The 24,762-nt window shown below is 46.7% G+C and overlaps 1 protein-coding gene across 8 annotated transcripts in view; it reads left to right on the top strand.

Annotated features, from left to right (window-relative positions):
• TP63 (tumor protein p63) overlaps positions 1-24,762 on the top strand; it is a 98,570-nt gene that overhangs the window by 11,255 nt on the left and 62,553 nt on the right. For 4 of the 8 annotated variants that reach the window (XM_072344208.1, XM_072344203.1, XM_072344206.1 and 1 more), the window contains exons 2-3: positions 10,226-10,351; positions 10,622-10,754. In XM_072344208.1, coding sequence (XP_072200309.1) covers positions 10,278-10,351; positions 10,622-10,754 — 207 coding nt within the window. In that variant the 5' untranslated portion in view covers positions 10,226-10,277. Of the gene's footprint in view, positions 1-6,476; positions 6,519-7,275; positions 7,422-10,225; positions 10,352-10,621; positions 10,755-24,762 lie in introns of those variants that run through there. The other 4 variants (XM_072344207.1, XM_072344202.1, XM_072344209.1 and 1 more) reach the window with 2 other exon arrangements.

Here is a 24,762-nt window from a genome sequence, read left to right as displayed (position 1 = left end):
AAAATGCATAGAAAGAAGCTTGCTCTGTGCTGCTGAGCTGCTGGGCCCTACAAGCAGCAGCTGTGTGTGCAGCCCTGAATCAGGGTGGCTGTCTGAACTCGAAGAGCTGGTGGGGTAAAGCCATGGGTTTAGGTGGTCAGATACCACAGAATGGAAAACTTAAATGAAAAATGCATTTACTTTTTTTTTTTTTTTTCCATGTTTGTTCATTTGAGGATTTTCTTCTTAAAATACGCAGGCTGGCAACATGATTCCTAATTGGGATAAGACTGGGGAGTCTGGTGTGTTCATAGCGCTCCAGGAGCTCCGTGCTCTGAGATAATCACAAGCAAAAACCATAGATCGCATTAGGTGTGGCAGCATATTGATAAAATTATAGGGAGCCTACCCTGTAATTTCTTAACACCCAACGCAGTTGCACAAGCAGAGATTCTGTGAGCAGGGCAGGAATTGTTCCCCTGCACACTCATGGTGTTTCTGATAAGCAGTTCTCATGTCGTTGCCTTCCAGGATTGTAATCTGCTCTTAATCCTCTGTCCTTCATCTGCTCTGTCTAGCAGCTATTTTGTGACATTAGTGAAAGGTTTTTGCAAGTGCTTTTATTTTGGAGAGGATTTTCTGCCCTTGGGCTTAGCAACAGCAGGTCTGCCACAGAATTGCTCAATGTTGGAAGCTCTGTATTTAGCAGAAGACCTCGTTGTCCTGTAGGAGCATCGCTGGTGGCAGAGTAGGAAATCGGGTGTTTTTTTTTTAATCATCCAAAGCAGGCTGGACTTACCAGGTTGGTTGTGGAGGATCTTCAGCTAAATTCAGATTTCAGGGCTGCCCCTAACATCTGTTTTGCTGGTGTTTCTCTTTTGCATTTTAATTATTTACTGAAACACAGGATGTTGCTCTTTACAGTTTCCTGCTTCTAAAGAGTTTGGGGGACTTTTTGCATTATCGTCATGATTTAATTTATATTTCTTGTAAAATTCAACCTTCCTGAGAGTTTGAGAGAGGGACCTCGTGCATCCCCCGAGCAGTTCATCAAGAAAAGAACTTGTGTAACCAAAGACTCAGGTGCCATGTGGACCGAGAGGTCTTACCTGGCTCAGCTCAAAATGTCATGAGCCTCTCACAGCAGACAGTCTGAGACCTTTTTGTCCTAAAAGAACTTTGTGTTTGCTGACTGGGGAAGCTGTCCCTCCCCTCTCCGATTACATTTATGTGAGGAAAGGCTCTACCACACATGTTGTCCTGGGGCTGAGGATCAGCCTCTCTCTCAGTGATTTCTCTCACTTTGCTTCCTCCTGGTGGGGGGCTATGTTGAGACCCACCTTGTGGTGAGGTTGGGATTGGACTCTGCTCCTAGGAACCAGCAATAGGACGAGGGGGAATGGCCTCAAGTTGTGCTTGAGGTTCAGATTGGATATTAGGAAAAGTTTCATCCCAGAAAGAGTGGTGATGCACTGGCACAGGCTGCCCAGGGAGGTGATGGAGTCACCATCCTTGGAGGTATTCAAGAACTGTGTTGACGTGACACTGAGGGATGTGGTCAGTGGGCATGGTGTGATGGGTTGATGGTTGGACTGGATTATTTCACAGGCCATAGTTCTAACCATAAGGATTCAATGATCTTGGCACTGGCTGCTCAGTGTACTGTGTTGCCCAGCGCTTTCCTAGTTCTGCCCCCTCCCAAAGCCACATGGCATCTCATGAGAGCCCATGCATGAAACCCTGCTGCCTTCCTGAAGCTCTGAAGTGTTCAGCTGAGTGATTTTACCACCTGTAATAAATACAGCAATTTCTTATTCTGTGTTGTGGTCTCTGTCCTGGCATGGTGGAGGTAGACTAGCGAAACCTGAGAGATACTGGCTGTGCTCAGCACTGCAACGTTTCAACAGACAATAGTTAGAAGAGGGAAAACCCAGGCCTCCTTGTTTCCTGTGGGAAATACTGCAAACAAGCTCCTCGTTAACAACAGACAGCAGTGAACTGCTGAAGTTGTTATGGGTAAATGCTGAGCTTGTGGAAGGACGCTGATAAGCAAAGCTGAAAAGGGGAGGTTTAATTCAGAAAGCCTTAGGAAGGTCAGGTTTCCAGCTTGACTTTCCTTTATATGTACCTCAAATCACTCCAGTGCAGTGATGAAGGCCTATCATAGCTATGCTTTGTAGTCACTTAAATATGAATGTTCTTCTGAGGTTGTTTTGCTTTATTTTCTGTTGCTATTTCCTGGTGCTGCAGGTAATTGGATAACTGGAAAGTGACACAATGAGCTGCTCTGGGCTGTGGTTTAGGCTGCTTTGGGTGTTTAACACCTGCTTTTGTCCTGTTGCCCTTCTGGAACAGAGCTGCCCCATGAAACCAGGATTTCCTTTTTTACCATGCAGCATTATCTAAAATTGAGCAAGATAAGTCTTTTTTTTGTTGTTGTTGTTGTTGTTTAGACCAAAGGGATTTCTCTCTATTCCTTTTGTTGTAATGTGCTTGAATATGTTCTATGGCTTCTGAACACTTTACCTGTCAAGTCTATCTTGCAATTCTCATTTTCAAGCGTGCCTTAAAATTGCCTGGATTTTGCATTCCTGCTGCTTGCAAGAAGCCTTCCTCACAGCAGCAAGGCTCTGCCCTCTGCCTGACAACTCCCACCACTCCCTCTCTGTGGGCACCCCAAATAAGCTTGGGCAGGGCTTGGCTGGAAATGTGAGTTAGTAAATAATACAGTTACAACAGCTTTCTGATTTTATATATATATATATATATATATAGTGCTTTTCAAAACTGGATTAAGATTTAAGTTTTCTTTTGATATTTAAATTTAGAAAGTCTTGAGACAGTGTTGCCCTGGAAATGTACTGGTTACCAGCAGGTCCTGATGTGCTTTACAAAGCTGATGGCGTTGCTGCAGCTAAGAAATGGAAGGGTAAAGATGGCCAGGTCAGTCAGCAGCTGAGCTAAAGGTGGCTGGGGTGTGCTGAACCCCAGAGTTGTGCCCCAGCCCCAGGCTTCCCAAAGGGGGTTGCTCAGGCTCCTGAGTGGTTTTCTGGTGACTGCAAGGGCTGTGTAGTCCATACAAGCAAGCTGCAGGCAGAAGAACATCTTGCAGGGCAAAGGACGTGCTGTGGCAAGGGCTGACATCTTGGTCAGAGTTTTGTCCTTCTCTGCCTTTGCTGAGAAAGGGAGTAAGTGTTTGGGACGTGCGGGAGGACAGGGGATGTCTGTGGCTGGGTAAGAAGGTGGTTTCCAAGGATGGGTGAGAAGCTGAGAGTGGAGAAGGGGGTGTCCAGATCTCAATGGGCGATGAGAGAGGTCTGGGAAAGTTCATAGAATGCCAATGGATAGAAGGAAAAAAAAATCAGGGGTGACATTCCTCTAACAAATAGGGGATGATAATGATATCTCTAGTCCTGGCAGGGCCATTTGCTTCCTGAAGTCCTGAGGACAAAGAAATGCCTCTGACACATAGAAGTGGACCGTCTTGTCAGACTGACAGCAATGCAATGCAGTTCCTGGGCTGCTGACATTCTGAACCTGTCTGGCTTCCAGCAGTGGTTTGCAGTGGGCTGTGCAGTGCCCAGGCCAGGAGCCCCTTGGCAAGGCAAGTGCATGGCTTTTTTTCCCCATGGAGTTTTGCCTACATTAGAGCAAGGTGCTGGTGTGTGGCCGCGGTGATGTAATGTGCTCCGAAGGGATGCTGCAGGTCTGCAAATGCTGCATTCACTGCGGGCATCATCAAATGCAAGCTGACTCTAACTGAAAGAAGGTGATGAATGGCAGAAAATCCCCCATATGTTTTTCAGCACGGTGAACTGTTCTGTGCAGACAGTTTCACTTTCTTTGCTATGGGCCAGTTTTGTCCTGAAGGCTTGAGCAAAGAGCAGTCAGAAAGCCGAGCCGTCCTTCTTCCACCTTTCCCCTCCACTCACACACAAATGAACCCAAAAGAGAAATTTAAGTCACAGGGAGACCAGAATGCATGTACAACAGACGATCAGAACACTGAGGTTTTTAAGGCAATGCCGTCAGCATTCCTCTGAGACAGAATCATATGAAACATCATACATCTTAGAGTTGAAGCAGAGCAAATAACAATACTGGCTTCATTTGCTTACGGAGCAGGAAGAAGCTCCAGTCCTTGATGGATGCTGTAGGGCCTCAGCAGTGTCACAGGCTCCTTTTGCTGCCTGTCACTCCCAGCTCCCCTCTCATGCCTCCCATGTGCCCTTGGCTGCTGGCTTCTGAGGCTGGGGCTCATTCTTCGGGCAGTCAGTCTCCTCAGATTTCTATTGCACATCTCTGTCATTCTCTTTTCTCCCAGCTACCCTTCCCATAATCATGGAATAAGTTGCCGAGTGAGGTGGTGGATGCCTTGACCCTGGAGACACACGGGTCAGGCTGAATGGAGCTCTGGATCAAGCTGCCAGTGTCCCTATTCATTGCAGGGAGTTGAACTATGTGGCTTTAAATCTCCCTTCCAAATTCATGGTTCTGCTGTGATCCTACGCTGCTACTGCTGCAGTCTACACGTGGGCATGCATTTGGGCCAGGGTCTCCACTGGGCTCTTCCAGGGTGCGCTTGGCCACACAGGCTGGGGTGAGCGTGGTCTCACTGTGGGGAATTCCAGCAAATGCTGCCTGCCAGGCACACGCCTGTCCCGTGCTGCCAGAGCCCGCTTCCTTCTCCCCTTGCACAGCTGTGTGCTTCATTAGGTAGTGAAGTCTGCAGACCATGGTAGTGTCAGAATGCAGAGTGGGGGGAATTCCAGCAGGACAAGCGCTGCCAAGTTCCTGAGTGTCAACGATGGGGTAGGAGGAGGAGCCCCCTCCCCGTTAAAGGACTGAAATCCAACTAATGGCGAGATTTGGGCAATTAAATGGAGTGTTCATCAACTTAAAACCATTTGTTTGTCATTTCTTTTGATGCCCTTCAACATGTAACTGGAGAAGGCAGCACCCAGCACATGGATTGGGATTGCTGCAGCCAGATTGGAGGCTGCTGACTTCTCTGTTCTGTGGCTTGCTTCCATACCAAGCCTGCATACTGTGACAGCAGAGGGCTGTTACATGAAGGCATGCATGAATGAAGGGCTGTTGTGCAGTTAACTGCTGGTGGCACCCAGGAAGAAAGGTTAGGTGTTAGCCTAGACCTCTGAATCCTGCTTCCATCCTGAGTTCTAAGTGTGGCTCACAGCAAGTCACAGCATTCTGGCAGCTGTGATTTTCATTCCTGCGCATCAGCTTTTTGGTGCCTTAAGTTAAGTGATGTTGAGGGTTTGTTACTCTAGGAAGTACATTTCCTGCTCTACTCAAAGAACTCAGGGCCTTTTTTTGAATGTCTGTACCGCTATGCCCAGAATCACTGAATTGTAACATGGCTTGGTTTGGAAGGGACCTTAAATCCCACCCAGTCCCAGCACTCTGCCACAGGCTGGCTGCCCCCCCACCAGCTCAGGCTGCCCAGTATAATCTGGCCTTGAAGGCAGTTCTCTTTTGTGCAGCACCAGCCCGGGAGTTAGGTGACCAAGGCAGTATTTCTGGCTTGCTGAGTAACCATGAGTAATCCTGTGACCTCCTGGTGACTTTGTTTTCCCACAGGTGAAATGGGAATAATGACTCTGTCTTCCTTTGTAGGGCAAGTTGAGAGATATGAATAAAATGAAACATGGCAGATAACGCTATTTAGACAATATTAATTTTACTTTCGGTTCGTTTGTGTGATGTGGAATTGCTTTCTTCATATGAGTAGATGTTCTGTTTGCATCAGGGTTTCCTAAACTTGTCTGTCACCGGCTCCTTTAGAAGAATATATATTGTGAAAAAAAACACGGTACCTTAAAAGGAGGGACCTCTCTGGCCCTGCCTGCATGTCCACAGACTGACTACAGTGACAGAAGTGTTCACCAATGAAAGCAGTTTGGAGGGAAGGAGCAGAAAGTGACATTCATTCACTTGGGCAGCAAACAGGAAAAAGCTCCAAATCATTCTGCTCATCCACACCCTGAATGATTTCTTCCCACATTTTGCACTGAGGATTTATGATGCATAAAACCGATGTGAAGCCATGAAGCTCCATGCCTATAAACCACACTGACAGCTTCTGAGCTGTATGGGGGGAAATGCAAACCCTCATAAAAGCAGTGCCAGGGGTGCTGAGCTCCAGGGAAGCTAAGGAGAAGTGGAGGGGCTCAGATCTCTTGGAAGCCAACCCAGGAGCTTCACCAAGATTCTTTATTCATTTCTGATTTCCTCATATTAACCTTGGGGCACTTGAGAGTGTTGAAGCTACAAGTGTGTTTTGGAGGGGAAACCAAGGAAAACCGTACTATCTCCTGGCTATGGCAACTATTCTTATTTTCTAAGAAGGTCTTGAGCACATGCTACAGTAATGCCAAGCTGTATCATACATCAGGTACCCACCCTGTGAAAGTGGGAGGCATCTGCCTTTAAGGTTGAGGCTACAGAGAAGGGTCTGAGCATGCTCTGTATAAAGCCCAGGTCCTGCTTTCTACAGCAGCTCCTGGCTTGTCCCACTGGTGAGTTGAGTCTTGCTCTTTTGGGTTTAATTCCTTTCTATGAAAGGTTGTGTGTGATGGAAGATGGCTTTTTAGGGTGGGAAACATTGTGTGCTGCAATAGTTGAACTTAATGGTTTTCTGTTATTGCTTTCTGGTGCAGAAGGTAACTTTTTTGTTTCATTTTGTGGCGTTGTTTTTTTCCTTCCTGATCTTTCCCACACAAAGGTGGGAAGGGAAAGAATGTGGTAAAGAGTGGAAAGCATGTGGTTGGAATGAGTTGAAATGCCTTGTTTTCCTTTGGCTTTGCCCCTCGTTCTCAAGGTGTTGCTCTGAGCAATCAGGGCTATCCCCAACAGGGTTGGAGCCCTTAGCTCTAGGGAAGGACAGCTGCAGAGCAGGTAGGCTAAAGCTTGTGAAAGGCAAATGCTTTGCCATCTGGTTTTATTTGCTAGTTTTCTTTTGGCTTTTTTTTTTTTCTTTTTCTGGGGAGGTGGACGGGGTTTTGTTTTTTTATTAACTTCTTTATTGTGAAGCCTTATGTTCCTAGGGAGGCTTTATGTTGGTCACTGTGGGCACAGCTGAAAGTTGCTGCTTTCGTTGGCAGTTTGAGGAGCTCTTGCTCATCTGCATGATGGCAGAATGCATCAGCTGGGATGCAGCCCCACTCTGGTGGTTTATCAAAGCACTGTAGTTGAGGTGATCAGCAGAGAGCAAAACGGTTTTGAAGCAGGAGGCTTCAAAGGCCTTGAAAAGTAATCTTGGAGAGTGTTTTCACCTGTTGTATGTCTTGTGGCTTTACTCCTGTAAAATAAGCAGAGTGGGACTGGGGTGGATCTCGATGGGAGTAGGAGTGCATTGCTGGCTGAAACCCATCCTGGGAGTCAGTGGTTGAAGAGCAGTGCCAGTAGACCCTGTGCTCTGGGTAAGATTATGCATCTCAGAGAAGATTTAAACCACTATTTCTGTTAATTAAAGATCCCTTTGTGGCTTCTAAAGGAGGGGACTCAGGGGCGCAATGTCCTATTCAGCTCACAGCTTGATGGGGCCGTAAATCCTTCTGCAGTTCTACCTTGGTGCACTTACAGCTCGTGGCACGCTGCCTGCAGGCTCCTTCAGCAGTTAGTGCAGTGAATTAAGGATCTGGTTTGTAGGCTTAAAGCAGAAGGTGGGCTAGGCAGGGCTTACCACCATGCTTTGTCTCTTTCTAGTCAGTGGTTTGGTACAGGCGGCTGTGATCACCTTCAGTATCTCCTGTGATATGCTTTGGGATGAGTGACTGCTGGTGAAAGAGGTGTTGTTTGAGCATCCCTTAATAAAAGGGCAGCTGGTAGGAGCAATTTGAACAATGCAAAGTCCTGCTCTCTTGTGATTAGCTTCAGGCATTCAGGGATTATTTTACTGGAGAGGAGGGTTTGCTGATGTGGGATAGGACAATTAGCTGGAGGGGTGAAATTCATGCGTAGATAGATTTTGCTGCAGTTGTTATTTTCTAGTGGAGGAGCAAATTTGCTTAATTTGGTGGGCTCTTTAGTAGACAGAGGCCGCTCTGTTGTGTTTAAGGCTGTTAGCCAGGGAACTTCTCATTTGGTATAGGGAAATGTGCCTTTTTGTCTGTCAGGTAAAATCTGCTGTAGCTCTTGTGACCTTGGACTGCCCAGCTGTGGACAGGAGCATGCAGCAATATCATTGCTCTGAGGCTTTTTGAAGGAGAGGCAGTCTCTTTTACGACAGCGTTTTGGTGAGTTTGGTTCCTCTGGCAGCAGAAGTGATGTGATGCAGCTCTCTGTTGTCACTGCCTTGGGACTTAATTCCTAATAAGTGTTAAGTCCAAATGCAATCAGTGGCAGAGCAGCTGGGGGCCTTCACCTTAGGGGCTGACTGTGTTGATGTTCTGTCCCAGAGCTGCTTATGTCAATGATGCTCAGCTTAAATAGCAGCTTTGGGGCAGGTTTGCTGGTCTGGGTTTCAATTTGGCACTCCTGAAAGCACGTTACGAGACTGAAAGCCTGAAAGGAGTAATTTCTGGTACTTTGTGGGATAACTGCTGTTCTCAGAGGACTTGTGATTATTTATGTTCAGTGTGGCCATGCTGTCATGTTGGTAAGAGCACTATTAGCTATAGTGCTTGGCTCTTTTAAAGGGTTTTTTAAATCTTAATCACAGGAAAAAATGGATGAGTAACTGAAGTGATACTGAAGTTTTCTACACTGAGGGTGGTGAGGCACTGACACAGGTTGCCCAGGGAGGTGGTGGCTGCCCCATCCGTGGAGACAGCCAAGGTCAGGCTGGATGGGACTCCGATGGAGCTGTGGATGTCCTTGTTTATTGCAGGGAGTTGGACCAGGTGCCTTTTAAGGGGCCCTACCAACTTATATGATTCTGTGATGCTTTTGACATGTGCTTAGATGTGGCTCTGGAGGCTGAAGCTGCTTGATTTCTCTTTGCTTGGGAAAACTATCTGCCCTTTCTGAACAGTTTGTGAGCGGCAGAACTGAGGAAATCCCTGCTTTTTGCAGCCCCAAGTCATTCTGAAGGCATGAGAGGCCTTATGAATTCAATGTAAAGAGCTGGATTCCCCCTCTAGCAGCAGTCAACAATAGATGCTTCAGGAATAAGTAGAGGAAAAGAACAGCAGTAGTGCAATCTTCCCTCTCAGATGCTTTTTATTAATTTTTGCTGCTTAATACATCAGGCTTTTCCATACACCTTGTTCTGAATGTTGTGTTAAATAGCTGCTCCTTGGGCAGGGGCTGCTGCCGTTTGCTTATGTTATGCCTAAAGGACTCTTATATGACAATGCTATGGGGTGCCCTCATCCTCGCGGGAGGAAAAGCAGTCACCTGACCCACGGTTGAATTCAAAGTTGTACTGAGAGGTTTTTCCTCAAGTGCAGATATACTTGAGAAATTCCCCCACTCATCCCTGCAGCCGTTGAGTATTTTGACCAGGGCGTAAGAACTGCTGCGTTTGAATTTAGCAATGGGGCAGTGGGATGAGAATGTGCAGCTGTGGAAGGCGCGAGTGCTCCAGCTTCGTCACCACTCCTCTTGGGCCCACCTATTTCTGTGAGGCTTGTGGGAGCTTAAGGGGATAAAAATGGCCGAGGTAATTAGCGGATCTGGCATCAAGCAGCTGGGGTGGTTCAGATATTATTGTGGCTGTGAAAGGTGGTTGAGAAGCAGGCATATCCTGATGTGATATATTTGAACTCCTTGATTAAAAGGAAAAATATCTTGTTTGGTTTTTTAATATGTTTTAGTCCAGGACTTGAGCTACAGATATAGAAGAAGTCACATAATCATGTTAGTCTGTGCAATGCAGAGAGGGTAGTTGTGCTCTATTTAGGTACTCTATACCTGCTTCACGTTCCCAGGCTCTATGTGAGAAGTTCATGTTCCAGGAGCAAAATGGAGAGGTTTCTTCTTCCTCTGGAATTCCTTATGATGCATCATCCCAGTAGACGCTGAGATGTATTTAACTTATTGAGAAGTGTGGTTGAATTCTCTGCTGTCTAAATACAGCATCTGCAGCAGTGTGGAATGTGCGTTGTACAGCTGTGAATGTTACAGGCATTCAGCGTGTCTCCTTTTTCACACAATAGCTTCTATTTATGGGTTTTCATCAAGTTGGACTCTTGCATTCAACATATCTTTGTGTGTTTTCTTTTTTCTTTCTTTCTTTTTTTTTTTCTTTTTTTTTTTTTCCCCTCTGTTTTTCTTTTGTAAGGTTTGTAGAAACTCCGAGCCACTTCTGGAAGGAGAGTTACTACCGCTCAGCCATGTCCCAGAGCTCCCAGCCCAGGGAGTTCCTCAGCCCAGAGGTGATCCAACATATCTGGGACTTCCTGGAACAGTAAGTAGCCCTTCAGTGGGATCTATGGAAGAAGGTGTTTAGGCACAGGATGCCCCTGCAGTTTTTGGAATTGGGATTTCAGTCTTTGGTACCTCCAGGCCCAGCCCTGCTCAGGGGCTGTTGTTAACGTGGTGGTTGGGAATTGCTTAATTGATCCTGAGACTGGTTTAATGATGACACCCAAGTCCTGGGGAACAACACCCTGGCACATAGGTAGTTGAGGGGAATGGGATTTGGCCCATTTTAACTACACTGCTTTGTTCCACGTAGGCCAATATGCTCGGTTCAGCCAATTGATTTGAACTTTATTGATGACCCATCTGAAAATGGCCCTACAAACAAGATAGAGATTAGCATGGATTGTGTCCGTCTGCAGGATACGGAGCTGAGTGACCCAATGTGGGTGAGTAGCAAGAAGGATTTCTTTAATCCCTAGAGGAAGATGATTCTGTGTAGAAGCCTTTCCTGCTGTGTTGCCCTGAGATTCTTTTCCCCTTCCTGGTGAAGCTGTGGCTGCCCTCTGTGTTTGAGGACGTTCTTCTCGCTTTCTGTTGTCTTCTGCCTGTGGAAGCTGTCTGGGAGTGTGGCTCTACCAGATGACTGTGGTGGTGGCAAGCTATGGTGCCGGTGCTTATGGCTAGCTGAGATGCTGAGAGAGTCCTTTTTTGCCTTTGGGGCTGCAAGAGGGAGCAAGCTGGCTCTTCAGCTGCTCCTCTTCTCCTGCTAAAGCAAGGGCAGCGAAGGGATGAGGCAGGTGAATGTGTGGAAGAACCATCTCTTGTGCTTGGCCAGTTGCATAGCTGTCCCTGCTCTCTCCTTCCTTGGTTTTGTGATCCAAAGGTTAAAATAGTTCTAAGTGCTAAACCTTGAGAATGTTCTTGACTGGCTTGAAGACCAGATAGAAATGAAAACTTGTTTTCAAATCATGGTTGGTTTTCTGTGGGTTTTTTGTTTTCCTCTCCATCTGTTTTTCTAGATGGGCAAAGCTAGTGTTTGTAGCGAGTTTTAGCTGTGGGTTTCTTGCCAGTATCCTTTGAGACTGGAATGCACATCAAACCCTGGTGGGTATGATTGGCACAAAGCGTCCAATTCCTTCTTATCAATAGCTCTAGTGAAGAAGCCAGGTGCTGCTCTTGCAGGCTGGAGCAGGAGGTGTGTCAGGAGTTTGAGCTGTTTGTGTACATTTTCCTGGGTCTTACATACTTCAGGGCAAAAACCCTGTGTGCTTTGGAGTTAGTTGCTTTCTAAATGTTCTTGTTCCTCTGTACTTTTGTCCTGAGAAACTGCAGTTTAATTTCCTAGCTAATCAACAAGTGCCTTTTGTGTTCAGCCGTGGTATGTTTGCAGCACTGGTGTTGGTGAGACCTAAACCCAGAGGTTTGTATCTGCAGGGGAAGAGCTCCCAGGTCCCACTGATTGGTACCCAGGAATGCAGAAGGTTTGATCTGTTTCTGCCTGCCTGATGTGACTGCTGAAACAGGACAGAGTAGTGTGATCCATTTTCCTTGCAGAACTTCCATTGCAAGGGGTGAAAAAACCACTTGGAGGTTGGGTGTCTGCGTAGCGAATGTGAAGCAGCTACTCCAGCCATTCCACAGAGAGAGGGCTGATTTCTGTCTGGTTATCTCTTGATTCGGGGTGGACTCAGAGGGGCAGCACTGAGCGTGCAAGCCTGCAATGTGAGTCTGGAAGGGTACTTCTCAGATTTCCTTGTTGCCCTACCAAAGCTCCAGTAAAATGACATCTCTTCAGCTTGTCCAAGAGGCTCTCTGTATTTAAGAGGGTATATCTGCTTTTCAAATTGGGTTGATAGTGCTTTATTTGAACTAGTCATGCCCTCATATAAAACAATCCCTGGTACTTTAAAGTAGCTTTGCTCCTTCCATGTTTACACCTGGGCTTGCTGTGTGGAGTGCTAGCTATATCTTTGGCTCCTCTGAGCTGTCAGCAGTGCACAGCAGCAGCTGCCAGGCTATCTTGGAGCTGTTGTTCAGAGTCTCCCTCTCCTGTTTATGGTGCAGTGAAACATCAGTGGAAAATCCCTTTTTGTCCTCTCTGACCACTGTGGGAGTCAGTTCTGGGGCTCGGAGAGCAGGGCAAGCAGATTTAGCTGTAAAATTATTTCTTGCTTATGATGCCAGCCTTCCAGGAGGCATCTCTGAGGAGTCCAAGATGCATGGTAACATTTTTAAATGCTTTTCCCCCCCAGTGACCAACCATAGGGGGAGTGGGGAAATTCCATTCCATCCCTACCTTTACTGTAAGGCAATAGCTCAGACACTGCTTGAGTCTGGGTGTCCCCAGGTTCATTAATAAATGTTCTAGTTTGCCTTCACTGGAAGACAGAGCCTTTGCTTAGTTGAGTGCTGCACAAAAGCCTTCACAAAGCGAAATATGCATTGCAAACCTGTGCAAACAGCCTGTCTTTTAAAAGGAGGAAAGCTCTTTTTACTCCCCATAGCACCAACACCACCTCCCTATAAATTTGCAAACATCCCTGACAGGTGACAACTCCCCCTTGCAGAGAAGTCTGTGTTTGCTTTGCTGTTTCTGGGTCTTGCAGCTTGCACTGGCAGAGAATGTGTAGCCTCAGGCAAGGTGTTTGCTGTTTGTCGGCTTTAATCTGAAATACCTTACAACCCTCTTCCCCTCCAGCTTCTCTTTTCCTTTGGATAGCTTCAGGGCAGGAGCTCCCCTTGCACCTGTCTCTCTGTAACCTCAGCCCATGTCACTCCTAGACACGAGGTGCCGCACGCAGCTGATTGCAGCAAGGAGTTGAAGAGGGCAGATAAACACAAAGGAATGCAGCAGAAACAGGGGGGCCCTGAGAGATGAACAGTGAGATCAAGGCAGAGTGCTTTTCATTATTAGATTTGTCTCTGGAAAAGAGTGAGACCAGCTTTTCTCTGATACATACCACCATATGAGATTTAAATAGGCCCATGGTGAATGAGACTGGTTTATCGAAAGCAATTGTCCTTTGGTGGACTTTAAGGTGATCCCAATTGAGGTTTAAAATAAGCTTTGTGTTTTCATGCAACTCATGGCTGAAGGATGAAACTTCCAGCCTTAAAAAATGTTCATCCTTGATCCTAAGAGTTTTGCTGGCAAGAGCTGTGATTTTATTTTGGTTTTGATACGGTTGCCTGCTAGCAACAGAGCTGGTAGGGGAGAATGGGCTTCAGTGTTCAAAGCCATGCCACAAGAAACTGTCCCACTGAAGGGCTGCTAAATGAGCATGGGACCTTCCTTGCTGAATAGCCACCAGTTGTGTCCAATTCTTTGTAAGAGCAGCTCTCTGGGGAGAGATGGAGGAGAAAATGGTGACAAAAGACCCCCTTACATCTGAGCTATGACCCTGTCTGGTGCTGAACTGTAACCTTACAGTTCTCATGCTGCTCTTTTTAAGGAAGAAATATTCTTCCTGCATTCTGTGGAAGAAAAGAGTGGGAGAAACTGGTGATCAGCGTTACCTTGGGGTGAAAAGAGCTGGAGGGGACAGGAAGAGAATTTGTGGGTCTGGTGTGAAATTTAACAGTCAGCAGCCTTCCCCTGGTCTCATGCCTTGTGACCAGCTCTTTCACAATGTCCTGTGCAGCTGGTTTCTGGATGCCTGTCTGTGAGGCTGCTGGCTGTGCCTCTTTCTCTCCCATAGCCTTAACCGCAGGCAGACTGGGAAGCCCCAGCGGAAATATACCTTCCCATGTGTAGCAGAGCAGAAAGTCTGGTGGTCCCTTGTAGGCACAGAGAGCATTTAGAATCTGCCATGGCCCTGGTGTGGCATGGAACTGCAGGCACCCAAGAAGGTAAGAGGTATGTGCATCCTATGGGCCACTGTTGCACTTCACGCAAGAAGATGCTGCTCCCTGGCCTCCTTCATGGCCTAGGATGGAGCTGACAACTCTGGGGCCTGTGGTAGGGTGATGGCCAGCTCCCTGGGTTGCAAAGGGATGGTTCTAGGGACCCTGAGGGCCCTTGCTGATGGGAGCAGGCGTGCTGTCCTGAGTGATGGAGCAGCTTGGCCCCCTCCCCCAGGTACATACCTTCCTTTCGTGCCCCTGAGCAAGCCGTCCTCCTCAGCCCCTTGCCTAACCAGTTCAGTGGAATGCTTTTTTGCAGACAGTTGCTTTGGTCAGAGTTTTCTTAGCTTGTATCTATCTGTCCCTCCCCGCAAAAGGGGGAGAGAATTCCTTGCTTTTATTTCTTTATGTCCTTCCTCACCTGCTGTCACGGGTGTCTGCTTTGCCTTGCTTAGGCACTGCTGAGCTCCCACTGCAGGGCTAGTGGTGTGTGTGCTTCGGTCAAGGAGGTGCTTTGTGTTTGAGTCTGCAGCTCAGGCAGTGGGTGTCCCAGGTCTGGTGGCTTAAAAAGGTCTGGAAGTGCAACATATGTTTTTTAAGTGTCACCTTTGGTTCTGTAACCTTGCTCCCCAAGCCTAGATGGGGGAAAAAATGGGCTGTGGGAGAGGCAGGATGCAGCCTGTGTAGGATGCAGATATGTCAGTGCTCTCAGCCTCAGTCCTCACACTGCAGATCTGTGTTGGTATTTGATGGGGAGCAGGAGATCTTTTTATAGGTATCTTCAACTTGCTGTAGGCTCATGGAGGAGCCACCCTAATCAACTTGTGCAGGGAAGCTGGAGAGCAAAGGGGCTGAGGCCCTTGGGTAGCTGGTGTCTCTTTTTGGCACATTCTTAACTTTTACCATTGTATACAATAATTCAGTAATTTATATTTGGTGGCTGGACACTAAAATTCCTGGCTACCTAGGATCCTATCAGCTGCTTAGGATAGGTCAGGATCTGGTTCTTATGAACAAGAATGTGATAGACAAGTGAAATTGACCCTCTGTCCAGAAGAATTTGTAGTGCCTGTTACATCCTATCCAGTGCTTTAATATTAAAGAACAGGTTCTGATCTCTGTTGGTTTAATTGCTTACTTAAAAGCGGTTGGCTTGATCAGGAGAAGTGAGCTCTGCTTGCTGCAGGGTGCTGTGGAAGATAATGGAAGGTGGTGACAGGGTGGTGAGTCTGTGGGATGAGGAGGATGTCTCTGTGTCCCAGTGGCAGGCAGGTAGCAGGCACGGTATGGCTGAGTGGTGCAGGAAGAATTTGTCTGGCAGCATGTTATGTTCCCAGGGGTCTGGCAGGTGCTGCAGCCCTGAATTTTGTTGGGAAATGGTTTTGCACCTGGTTGGTAGGGCTGATTTGATAAGTAGATGAAGCAAAGTGTGTCATGTGGCTGTCTGTTTCCATACCTAAGTGTTCCCAGGTTGACCATGGAAGGAAAGACTTCTGTACAGCACAGATTCGTGATCAAAGCTTTTATTACAATCTTGTTTTGTGCTTGAGAGAGTCTGAGGTGTGCCAAGTTTCTCTTCTGTGTGGGTATTTATTTGTTCCATAGCTGTGCGAAGAAAGCTGAGATTATGCAGAGGCATTTCCATAATGAGCAAATGCATTATGCTGTTGGAAGTTTCCCTCTAGCGCATCTCGTTTGCAGTTGAACTCCCAGACTCTCCTAATTTAGTCTTGGTTTTGTGACACGGCTGAATGTTTAATTCTGTGCGGCATGGGGTCCCTCTAAATGATCAATCATCACATTGAAGGCAGCGAATCTAAATCCAGAACTGACCAATTCATGGATGCATCTAGAGAATTCACCTGTGCATTCGATTTGGGCAAAACAAGGCCTGATGACTTCTCTCATTCTTTGTGTTTTGCCTGCACTGTTTTGCTCTGGTTCTGGCTGCATTTCTTTTTGTAGGAGTGCAACCAGCATAGTGACACTAAGCATATATTTTTAATGCCACTTCCCTCGGTTTTTCATGGTATTGGAGAACACAGAGTGATGCCTGCTCTGATACAGACTATCTTGGAAGCATATTTGCAATTCCTTTAAATATTTCTGCCCTCTACGTTGCTTTGTGTTCGGTTTGGGAGGGAATAAGCTCATCTTAAGCTAAAAAGCACAAGCCTTCTCTGCTGGGAGTGAGCCATGTAAGGTGGGGTGCTCTGCAGTGTGCCATAGTGTGAGTTCAGGGCTGCAGTGGCTGCTCAGCAGGGCTGGCTTTAGATCCCCAGCTCCCCTTGCAGGCAGTGGTTGAGGTGGAAGAGTGTTGCAACTGCAAATCCTGTCATCTGTCTACGTGCAAATACCACAGAATAAAAGAAGCAGTCGCTTCAGAAGATGTCTTTCCTGAGCAGCTAGGCCTGCCTCCAGAGGTTTCCATGGTGCTGCACGTGCGCCTTGCGTAGGTATGGAGCAGTGACGCGCTAGTGCTTGCTTTGCATCTTTAAAAGCTCTGCAGAAATGCTTAATTAAAAAGGATCTTGATCTTGGAACAACAGACCTCAGGCGCTTCTTGCCTCCAGAGCAAGCTTAAGTTTATGCTACCGTGCTGGGAACTTCACAGTACAAGACTCTATTTGATTGGGTTAAAGCCCAGAAGCAGACAATGACTTAGGCAGATGTGGACAGCTGCCATTCCATCAATCGATGAAAAGCAGCTGAATACCAATGGAGGTGGAGCGGCCACCCTCAAAATTCATGTTCATCTGGACTGGGTTGTTTTATTTTCCATCAAGCAGATGGAAGGAGGAAAATAAGGCACTTCTGTCTTGTTACCTGAAAACAGGGTGGTGAATTGAGCTGTTTACCTCCAGCCAAATGAGAACCTTGCAGAGCTTTGTGGAACCCCTTCTTGTGAGGTGGGATGAGTGGATGGAAAGCGCATTACAATCCTGTTGCGAAGCTGCAGCACTGCCCGTGCCAATTGGTGCTGTGAGTGGGCTGGAGGTTCATGGGATGTTCCTCTGGAGCACTGCTTGTCTTCCCAAAGTGACGGTGATGCTGTGGGGTGTAACTTCTGGTTTTAAAGACTTCTCTTGTATTAATTAGGATTCCTGCTTTGAAGGAAGCCTCATGCATCCAATGTTTTGCTATGTGTTGCTTTGTGGTTCTACAGATTCTTCCTGCAGTTCTGTTAATGAATATTATTTTTTTCCTCCCATACTCTGTGATGAGACCTGTGAGCTAGATAATGTTTTCCTCCAAGCACCTTTACTGCCTGCTTTCCACCTCATTGTCATTGATGTGATAGCATTTAAATTAATGAGTGAATTGTCAGGCAGTCACGGAAAATTAAATCAGTGTCTGTGAAGCATAGATTAAGGAGTGCCTTTTGGCCTGGGTTAAGTTCACTCACAGCTGAACAGACTCTTTGCTAATCAGCATCTGAATTTGCAGAGGTTAATGAAAGATCAAAGGAGTTTTTGGTAGTGAACGTAACTGTCATCACTAAAACATGAATGTGTCTCCAGACTGTTTAAACAGAAGGGAATAGTAACCCCAAAGTGCCAGTCTTTCTCTCTGCGGGTATGGTGGACCTCACAGTAGTTCCAGGCTGGGTTAAACAAGTCTGGAAAGAGAGTAATAATTCTTCTGGGAAACCTTGCTGGCCAGGTAACTATGGCCATTCACTATAACTGTTATAACATCTACCAGTGGTAGATGTAGCATGTGAAAGCATGCAGGGGGTACTTGAGGACCGACTGAGAATGTAAAATTGAACACTTCTGCATAGGAAACATAAGGAACAAGCAGACTTCCTGGCTGGGAGGACTGCAGCAGTGCTCAGGTGTCCTGCAATAGGAGCTAAGAGCTGGTTAGCCCAAACATGGGGTGATGCATTCCTGTGGGGAGCATCGGTGGCTGACAGCTGCAGTGCCAGGGCTTAAGCAGGGGGTTTGGAGACTGATTTCAAGTTATCATAGCCTGATGGCTCCTTAAACATTAGGCTATTGTACAAGGAATAGGGGGAGAAAACAGGCAAGGAGTGAGGACTGGCTGTAAAGAACTGATGTGGTTGTGTGTTTGTTAACAGTTGTGCACTTCCTGCATGTGATCTGTAGTTTATACAAGATAAGGGAAGAACAACACTTTCCCCTCAACTGCTTGAGCAAGAACAAACCTGATCTGTCAACAGTTGCTTCTCTCCTAACTAAAAACAAAGACTCCCTAATCTGTCACTATCTCCTGTGTTTTCCCTGTCCCCAGCCAGAGCACTGTCCTGCGCTGAGATGCAGGTTTGTGGTGCACCCACACCTTCCTTCAGCTGGAAGGATGGGGCTGGTTTTGCTGCTTGAGATTTAAGTATCTGACTGTAACTCCATTGAATTTTCTTGAGTAACTTAATTTTTGCATAATTTTCTGTGATGGGAAGGAGAATGCACAAAGGTCAAGCGAAAATGCAGCTTGAACACTGATTGCTGTCGCTCAGGCAAAAGTGCTGCTGATGGCAGAGACTTGAGCATGGAGTCATGACCAGGTCATCAAGTGTCTGCTGACCCATAGTTTTGTACCTGTGAATGAACAAGTGTCAGTTCTGACCAGTGGGTCCGCAGACTCATCAGCTGCCCTACAAATGTTTCTGTCTGTGGGAGGTTGTTAACTTTCATCCCTGAGCTTTTTTTTGTTTTCAGCAAAAAGCAACTTGTCTTTTAAGCATTTCCAAGGTACAAAAATGCAAGGAAAAACTGGATAAAAGGAGAACCAGGAATGAAACAGAAAGCTTTTTTGATTAATAAATTATCTAGCTGCTTGATTTCCATTTTGCATTGCACTCCATTTTTGGGAGGCAAGTCTGCTGGCTTTGGTGGGAACATCTTCCATCCACAGGAGAAGGAGACAGGATTGGAGGGGTTGGATTGTGCAGCTGGTAGGGGAAGATGTGGGGACCTTGCATCATCTTGGCTGGAAAGCTGAATCTTTCCAGAGGAGTGTCTTTGCTGCCTTATTAAATGGAGCTCGGCAGCCCTGGGGCAGAGTCCCTGGGGGCTGCGTGTGTCCTTCCTAAACCAATATTGCACCGCGGTTGTGAAGAGAACTGGTTTTGTTTCACAATTCCTTTCCACCTTCCCTCTCCCTGCTCCCTTCACATAGCTTTATCTCCTGACATGATGCCATTAACTCTCTAATTAGCCCTGGGGGTGTTCTGGAGAGATAACGAGGCTATAGGAGCTCAAATAAGCAGCGTGCGCAGATGTTTACCCAGGGTCGGAGGGCAGACCTGTTGTGACAGCCGATTGCCTTGGGGAGGGCACGCTCCTTTGGGAAGGGAGAAGCTGATCTGTGCTACAGGCAGACCGGGAGCAGGGCTCCCCTCCTGCCTGCAGCAAGTTGGTGTCTTTTCCCTGCATTGCAAAATGGGGGAAAATGCAGTTGGAACTCCTTGGAATAGAGGATTCTTGAGTAGTGAGTGTGATAAGGGTATGTTTGTAGCTAGATGGCTGTGCACGAGGCCATGTCCAGTTGCTTTGGTTGGTGGTGGGCAGGATCAGCAGCATCTCTTGGGTGGTTTTTTCTTCTGAATTTTGCCTTGCCATAATAGTTCTTAAAGGGGAAAGTCCCTGTTGCAGTATGCACTTTTTTTTTTCCTTCCTCACCTCTTCTCTTGGTTTGAGTGGTGGTGAAAACCAGCTGATACCTCTGCCTTGGTATTTGGGAAGGAAGGGTGTTTTTTGTTTTTTGCCTACTGTTTTGATTTGTCACGTGTGTGCCGCCTCCTCCCCCCCCCCCAGCAAAGTCTTCCCTGGAAAAGCTCCCAAAGCTAATTGGCATGAGGCTCAGTTTTGAGCATTCAGCAGTTATTCGGATGGGGGGGAGGGGGGGAACACATTCTATTTTTTCCTCTTCCTTCTGTTATCTCAGTCTTAATTTGTAAACATTTCTGAACTGAGTGGATGTCACAGTCCGTGGTGACGCGGTTGATCCAGCTGCTATTTTTACAACAGAGCAGAGAGGTCTGAGCAGAGTTATTCCCTTTGATGTGCAGGAAATTCTGCATGAGCCACCTAACAAGCAGACAGGTGTGTGGATCCCCCCTCCCCTCCAAGTACTTACACAATCTTCAATTAATGCAACAATTAAAGACTTGTGGCAATGGTATTTTAAATTGTCATGATTTAGTACGGTTACCTTGCGTTCAGGAAGGCTTATTGATGACTTGCTCATGGTACCAGGCAGAGATGCTGGTATGGACCATGTTACAGCGTGTGGAAAGTAAATTGTAAAACAAAATAAGACTTGAAGTGATTATTTGACTTGGTTGATGCCTCATTCTGGAAACCTAAGGGTCTTGTTTGTGTTTTACTTTACTTTTCAGCATACCAGAAAGCATTGCCAGAGGCTTTCTGGAGCAATAGAGTCAGACCTGGAAGGGTTGCACCCAAAACTTTCAAAACTAACTAGCAGTGATTATTTTTTGTTTCCTGCAGTATTGGAGGTAACCTTTAAATAAAGGCAAGAGAGATTTCCCTTCCCAAGGCTGAGCTGGTTTGCTTGTCCAAGTTCAGTGAGCTAAGCAGAACTTGAGCACCAGGCTTTGCAAAACCCAATGTTTTTGGTTGTTTTCCTTATTTCTTTATTTTCTAATTTCTTTTTATGTGTAGGAGAGAAAGGATTGAGGGAAGCTCATGGACTAAAAACCTTGTTATGGTATGAATTAATATATCCTAGCACATGGAATGAAGGTCTTTGTCTTAAATGGTTTGCTTTCCTTGACAAAGCTGATTGGTGCAATAAGTTACAACCTCTATCTATACGGATTGTCTTGCCTGTGACTTTAGGCCATCACAGTCGCAGAAGAACTGAAAGCGTTTTCCTTGGAGACCTGTCCAAAAGGCTTGGATAAATGAGTCCCATTGCTGGGAAGTGAGAGTGCTGATTGAAGGGGAGACCTTTTAGCTTTGTGACATCCATTGAGCAATATACAGTTTACAGAGTTAAGGTCACATCCAACAGAATCTATGAGATGCTGCCTTGCTGCTGTTAGCTTGTTTTTTGATCTTTAGGAGGAGAGAATCAAATGCATACGAGGAGCTTTTTAGTTTGTTTTTTTTTGGGGGGGTACTGTCTCCTGCATACAGCCTGGGAGCCCTGGTGGGTGCTGTTACCTCCTGCCACCCATGCCAGGGTGACAGTGACCTCCTTTGTGGCACCTGGGGATGACTGATCTGCAAAAGGCCACTTGTCCAGCATCCGCTTCAAGATGATTTTACAGGCTGATGCTTCTGAAACACAGAGCTAGGTTGGGGCTGTGTGTACAGAGGGCAGGGATTTGTGCTGACATGTCAATTTATTCATGCTATATACATTTCTCCTCGTGTTTGACATGCAGATCTCCTTGGATAAACTTCCACATATCTCTGTGTAGTTCATCTGGGTGTTGCTTCACCCACAACCACCTCCAGCCACCTGTGGGACAGAAGATAGCAGATACTTAACACAACAGTGCTGTGTTAATGACTTGGAACAGGAGGAAAAGGAGGTTCTACTGAGTTTCATAGCACAACTAGAAAATGGGTTTTTTGCATTGATTTGCTGAGGCTAAGATAGGTGTGTATGTATTGCCTTCTTCTGTGCTTCCCCTTCGTAGCTTTTCAACTTCACATCAGTATCAAAACCAAACCCTGACAGTGTTTAGGAGTCAGAATTGCCTGTCGTCTGAGCCAGTTCTTTTCCCCACCACTAGACAGCTGTAACTCCACAGGTGACTTGCAACTTCGTGTCCAGTTCTGCAAACTTTGCAGTGGTGCTGCAAAGTGACCAGCCTGGCTAACGGTGCTGTGGCTGCTTCCTGCAAACCTCGCCTATATCTTCAGATTAGCACGTGTGGCTTTCTGGCTTGTACCCATCTCAGGTGAGATCACGTAAATGCATGGAGTGCAGCCTGTAGTGCTGGGAAGGGTGAGCAGAAGAAGTGAAGGAGTGTCTGTGTCTTGAGCTGTCCCTGCGATGTAGGAAACCTGCTCTGTGCTCAGCAGGCTTTTGCTGGTGGTTTAGGAGCAGTAAGGATGTGTGGGACTCCAGTTGTGTGGGGTTTTTGATGCTGGGGGAGGTTTCATGCTAATCCCTGTTCCTGGGAGCACCTCCTTGTGCTGTGCTCCCCAAAAAGGAATGGGTAGCATGCATGGTAAATGTTTGCAATCTGTTGCTCAGGTGGCCAGAAGCCATTGGCCAAGCCATACTAGCAGGGTTAGAGTTAAATGAGACAGCTACACCACTTTACATGCTGAAGAGCTGCTGCATGGTAGAGGTGTGATCCTCTGCTGTTTGTTCTGGTGTTGGTTCCTTTCTGGCTATGGTTTTGTCCCATTTTTATCAGTGCTGGAAAGAAGCTGGTGGAGCTGTCAGTGTCCTCTAATTCAGGGTGGCAGGGAGCCAGGGGTGTCTTTTACTGTCCTGTGCTGGTGTGGGCATCTGAGGCTCGCAGCAGCACAGCTTGCATCCCCTCCTCGTGTGCCTGAAGATGTTGGGGTTAAAGGATGTCTGAAGGCAAAGGAGTTGTGACAGAGAGCAGAAGTGGCTCCCTGACAGGAAGTGTTGGTTGGACTTGGGTTGCAGCTCTGCTAGGGACCTCGCTTTCCTTCCCTCTACGCAGCTCCCATGGGTCACTTGCTCATTGAGGCTCAGTTTTCGTTGTGAATGGCTGCGGCAGTGCGGGTAGTTAGCAATTAGCCACTGGTCGGCTTCACAGCAGGTCCTTAAAGTCTGGAGCACCGTCATTAGGCTGAGAGGGCAGGCGGCCGCTCTGTGATCTGGATGTTCAGTTTCCTCTCTCTCCCCCTTCCCCGCCCCTTTAAAAAGGTGTTTTGTTTCCCCTCCTTGGCTGGAGCTCTCCCTGCTCTTCCCGAAGCGCCGGAGAGGAGCTGCCTTTTGTTCTCTCCATGCACCCCACGCGCGGCTCGGGGCGGTCCGGCAGCTCCGCTGCACGGTTGCCGGCGTGGGATCCTGGGGCGGGTTGGGGATTATATGCTGCTGCAGAGTAAAGCAGACGGGCAGATCGCTTTCCCCACTCCGATGTGTCTTTCTGAAATCTCTGGTTGCTGTGGGTGCAGCGTTCGGGTGGTTGTTTTTTTGCTGAGGATTACCCAGCTGTTTCTCTCATGTGTTAACTCAGAATCATGACTCCCCACTTGGATGAGCTGCTTTTCTGATTTGTGACCGTTTTGTTCATAAGTGATGTGATTTGAAAGCTTACTGCAGAATTAGAAGCGATTGCTGAGGGGAGAGGGATGTAGCTGGAGAGCAGCTATGTCCCGTAAGCGTGGATGAAAGCACATGGATGACAGAGTATATGGCTGGATTATGGCGCATGGAGCAAGGATTGCTTCTCAGAAAGCCCCTTGAGTGCTTTGTCCAAAAGCCGCGTGCTGCAGCAGCCGGAGGTTTGGCTGTGCTGTTGCCCTGCCGGTCTCAAGCGATGCATCTCAATGCCTTCCTGAGCTGTTTGGGCATTGGTAACAGCCAAGGCTGTGCCTCGAGAAAACTCCAAAGTCTTCTAAGAAAAGAAATAAATAGAGGCTCTTTGGAGCAGCTGCTTGGAGCAGCTCTGCATTTTGAGTTTCTGAACTCATAGAAAAGGGACAGGAGAAAGTTGCAGTTTCCTTTCTTTTCTTCCTTTTTCTTTCCCCCCCCTCTGTCATTCCCCCTCCTTCCCTTTGCTTTTTAGAGATTGGTGATAAGGAATTCTAACTACTTAATGAGCTGGGAGAGGCCTCTCTCCATTGGAGTGGAGGACTCCAGGTGGCACTTTGACAGATTGGACAGGTAAGGCAGGAGAGCCCCACCTCCTCCTCCTTGCCTATAGTTAGGTATATAAGGGAAACTTAAATTATGCAGAGAGGCGCACTCCGAGTCCTGTTATCTTCCAAGTAGCATCACATACCTTTTCAGGGTCTTCTAGGGGGTGGGAGGTGTTTGTCAAAATCCTGGAGCCAGAAGAAAGAACAGCAGCATTGATCAATTTGACTGCTAACATGTTGTACCTGGAAAACAATGCCCAGTCCCAGTATAGCGAGGTAAGGATCCTGGGTTTGAGCTGTGATATCTTTTAATATATTTTATTTTCAGTGAAATTGTGCAGTTTTTTCACCCCTGTAGTCCCGATGTTAGGCATGATGTATTTATTTTTCTGAAACTATGAGCCTTCCCACATGGCAAGTAGAGTTTGCTGAGCTAGATATTGAAATGAGAATGAACCTGAAGCCTTTACGTTTGGGACAGCAAATTTCTTTTGGGAGCCTTGATCAACCAAATATATATATATATATATATATATATATATATATATTTTAAAATATATATATATAGCTTTTTGCATTGGTAAAGCAAGGCAAATTAGTCATTTTCTGTGCACAATGCTTGGAGTTTGCGTTCCTGCAGCAGTATAAGCAGTATCTATGTTGAGTACGTTATAACTCATTAACTAGACTTTTTATTGCCAAAATTGCTGCTCGTTGTTAAGAATGGATCACATTTAGGAAGTAAACAGAAAATTCGCCAGTTCCATTCTTTGGTTACGTTTCTAAGTAATATATGAAGAGCTTTCCTGCCGCAGGAGTTGCGTTA

This window comes from Excalfactoria chinensis, chromosome 9, assembly GCF_039878825.1.
Source record: "Excalfactoria chinensis isolate bCotChi1 chromosome 9, bCotChi1.hap2, whole genome shotgun sequence".
Taxonomy (NCBI): Eukaryota; Metazoa; Chordata; class Aves; order Galliformes; family Phasianidae; genus Excalfactoria; species Excalfactoria chinensis.
The sequence above is the reverse complement of the archived record's forward strand: the minus strand, read 5'-3'. Positions and strand labels throughout refer to the sequence as shown.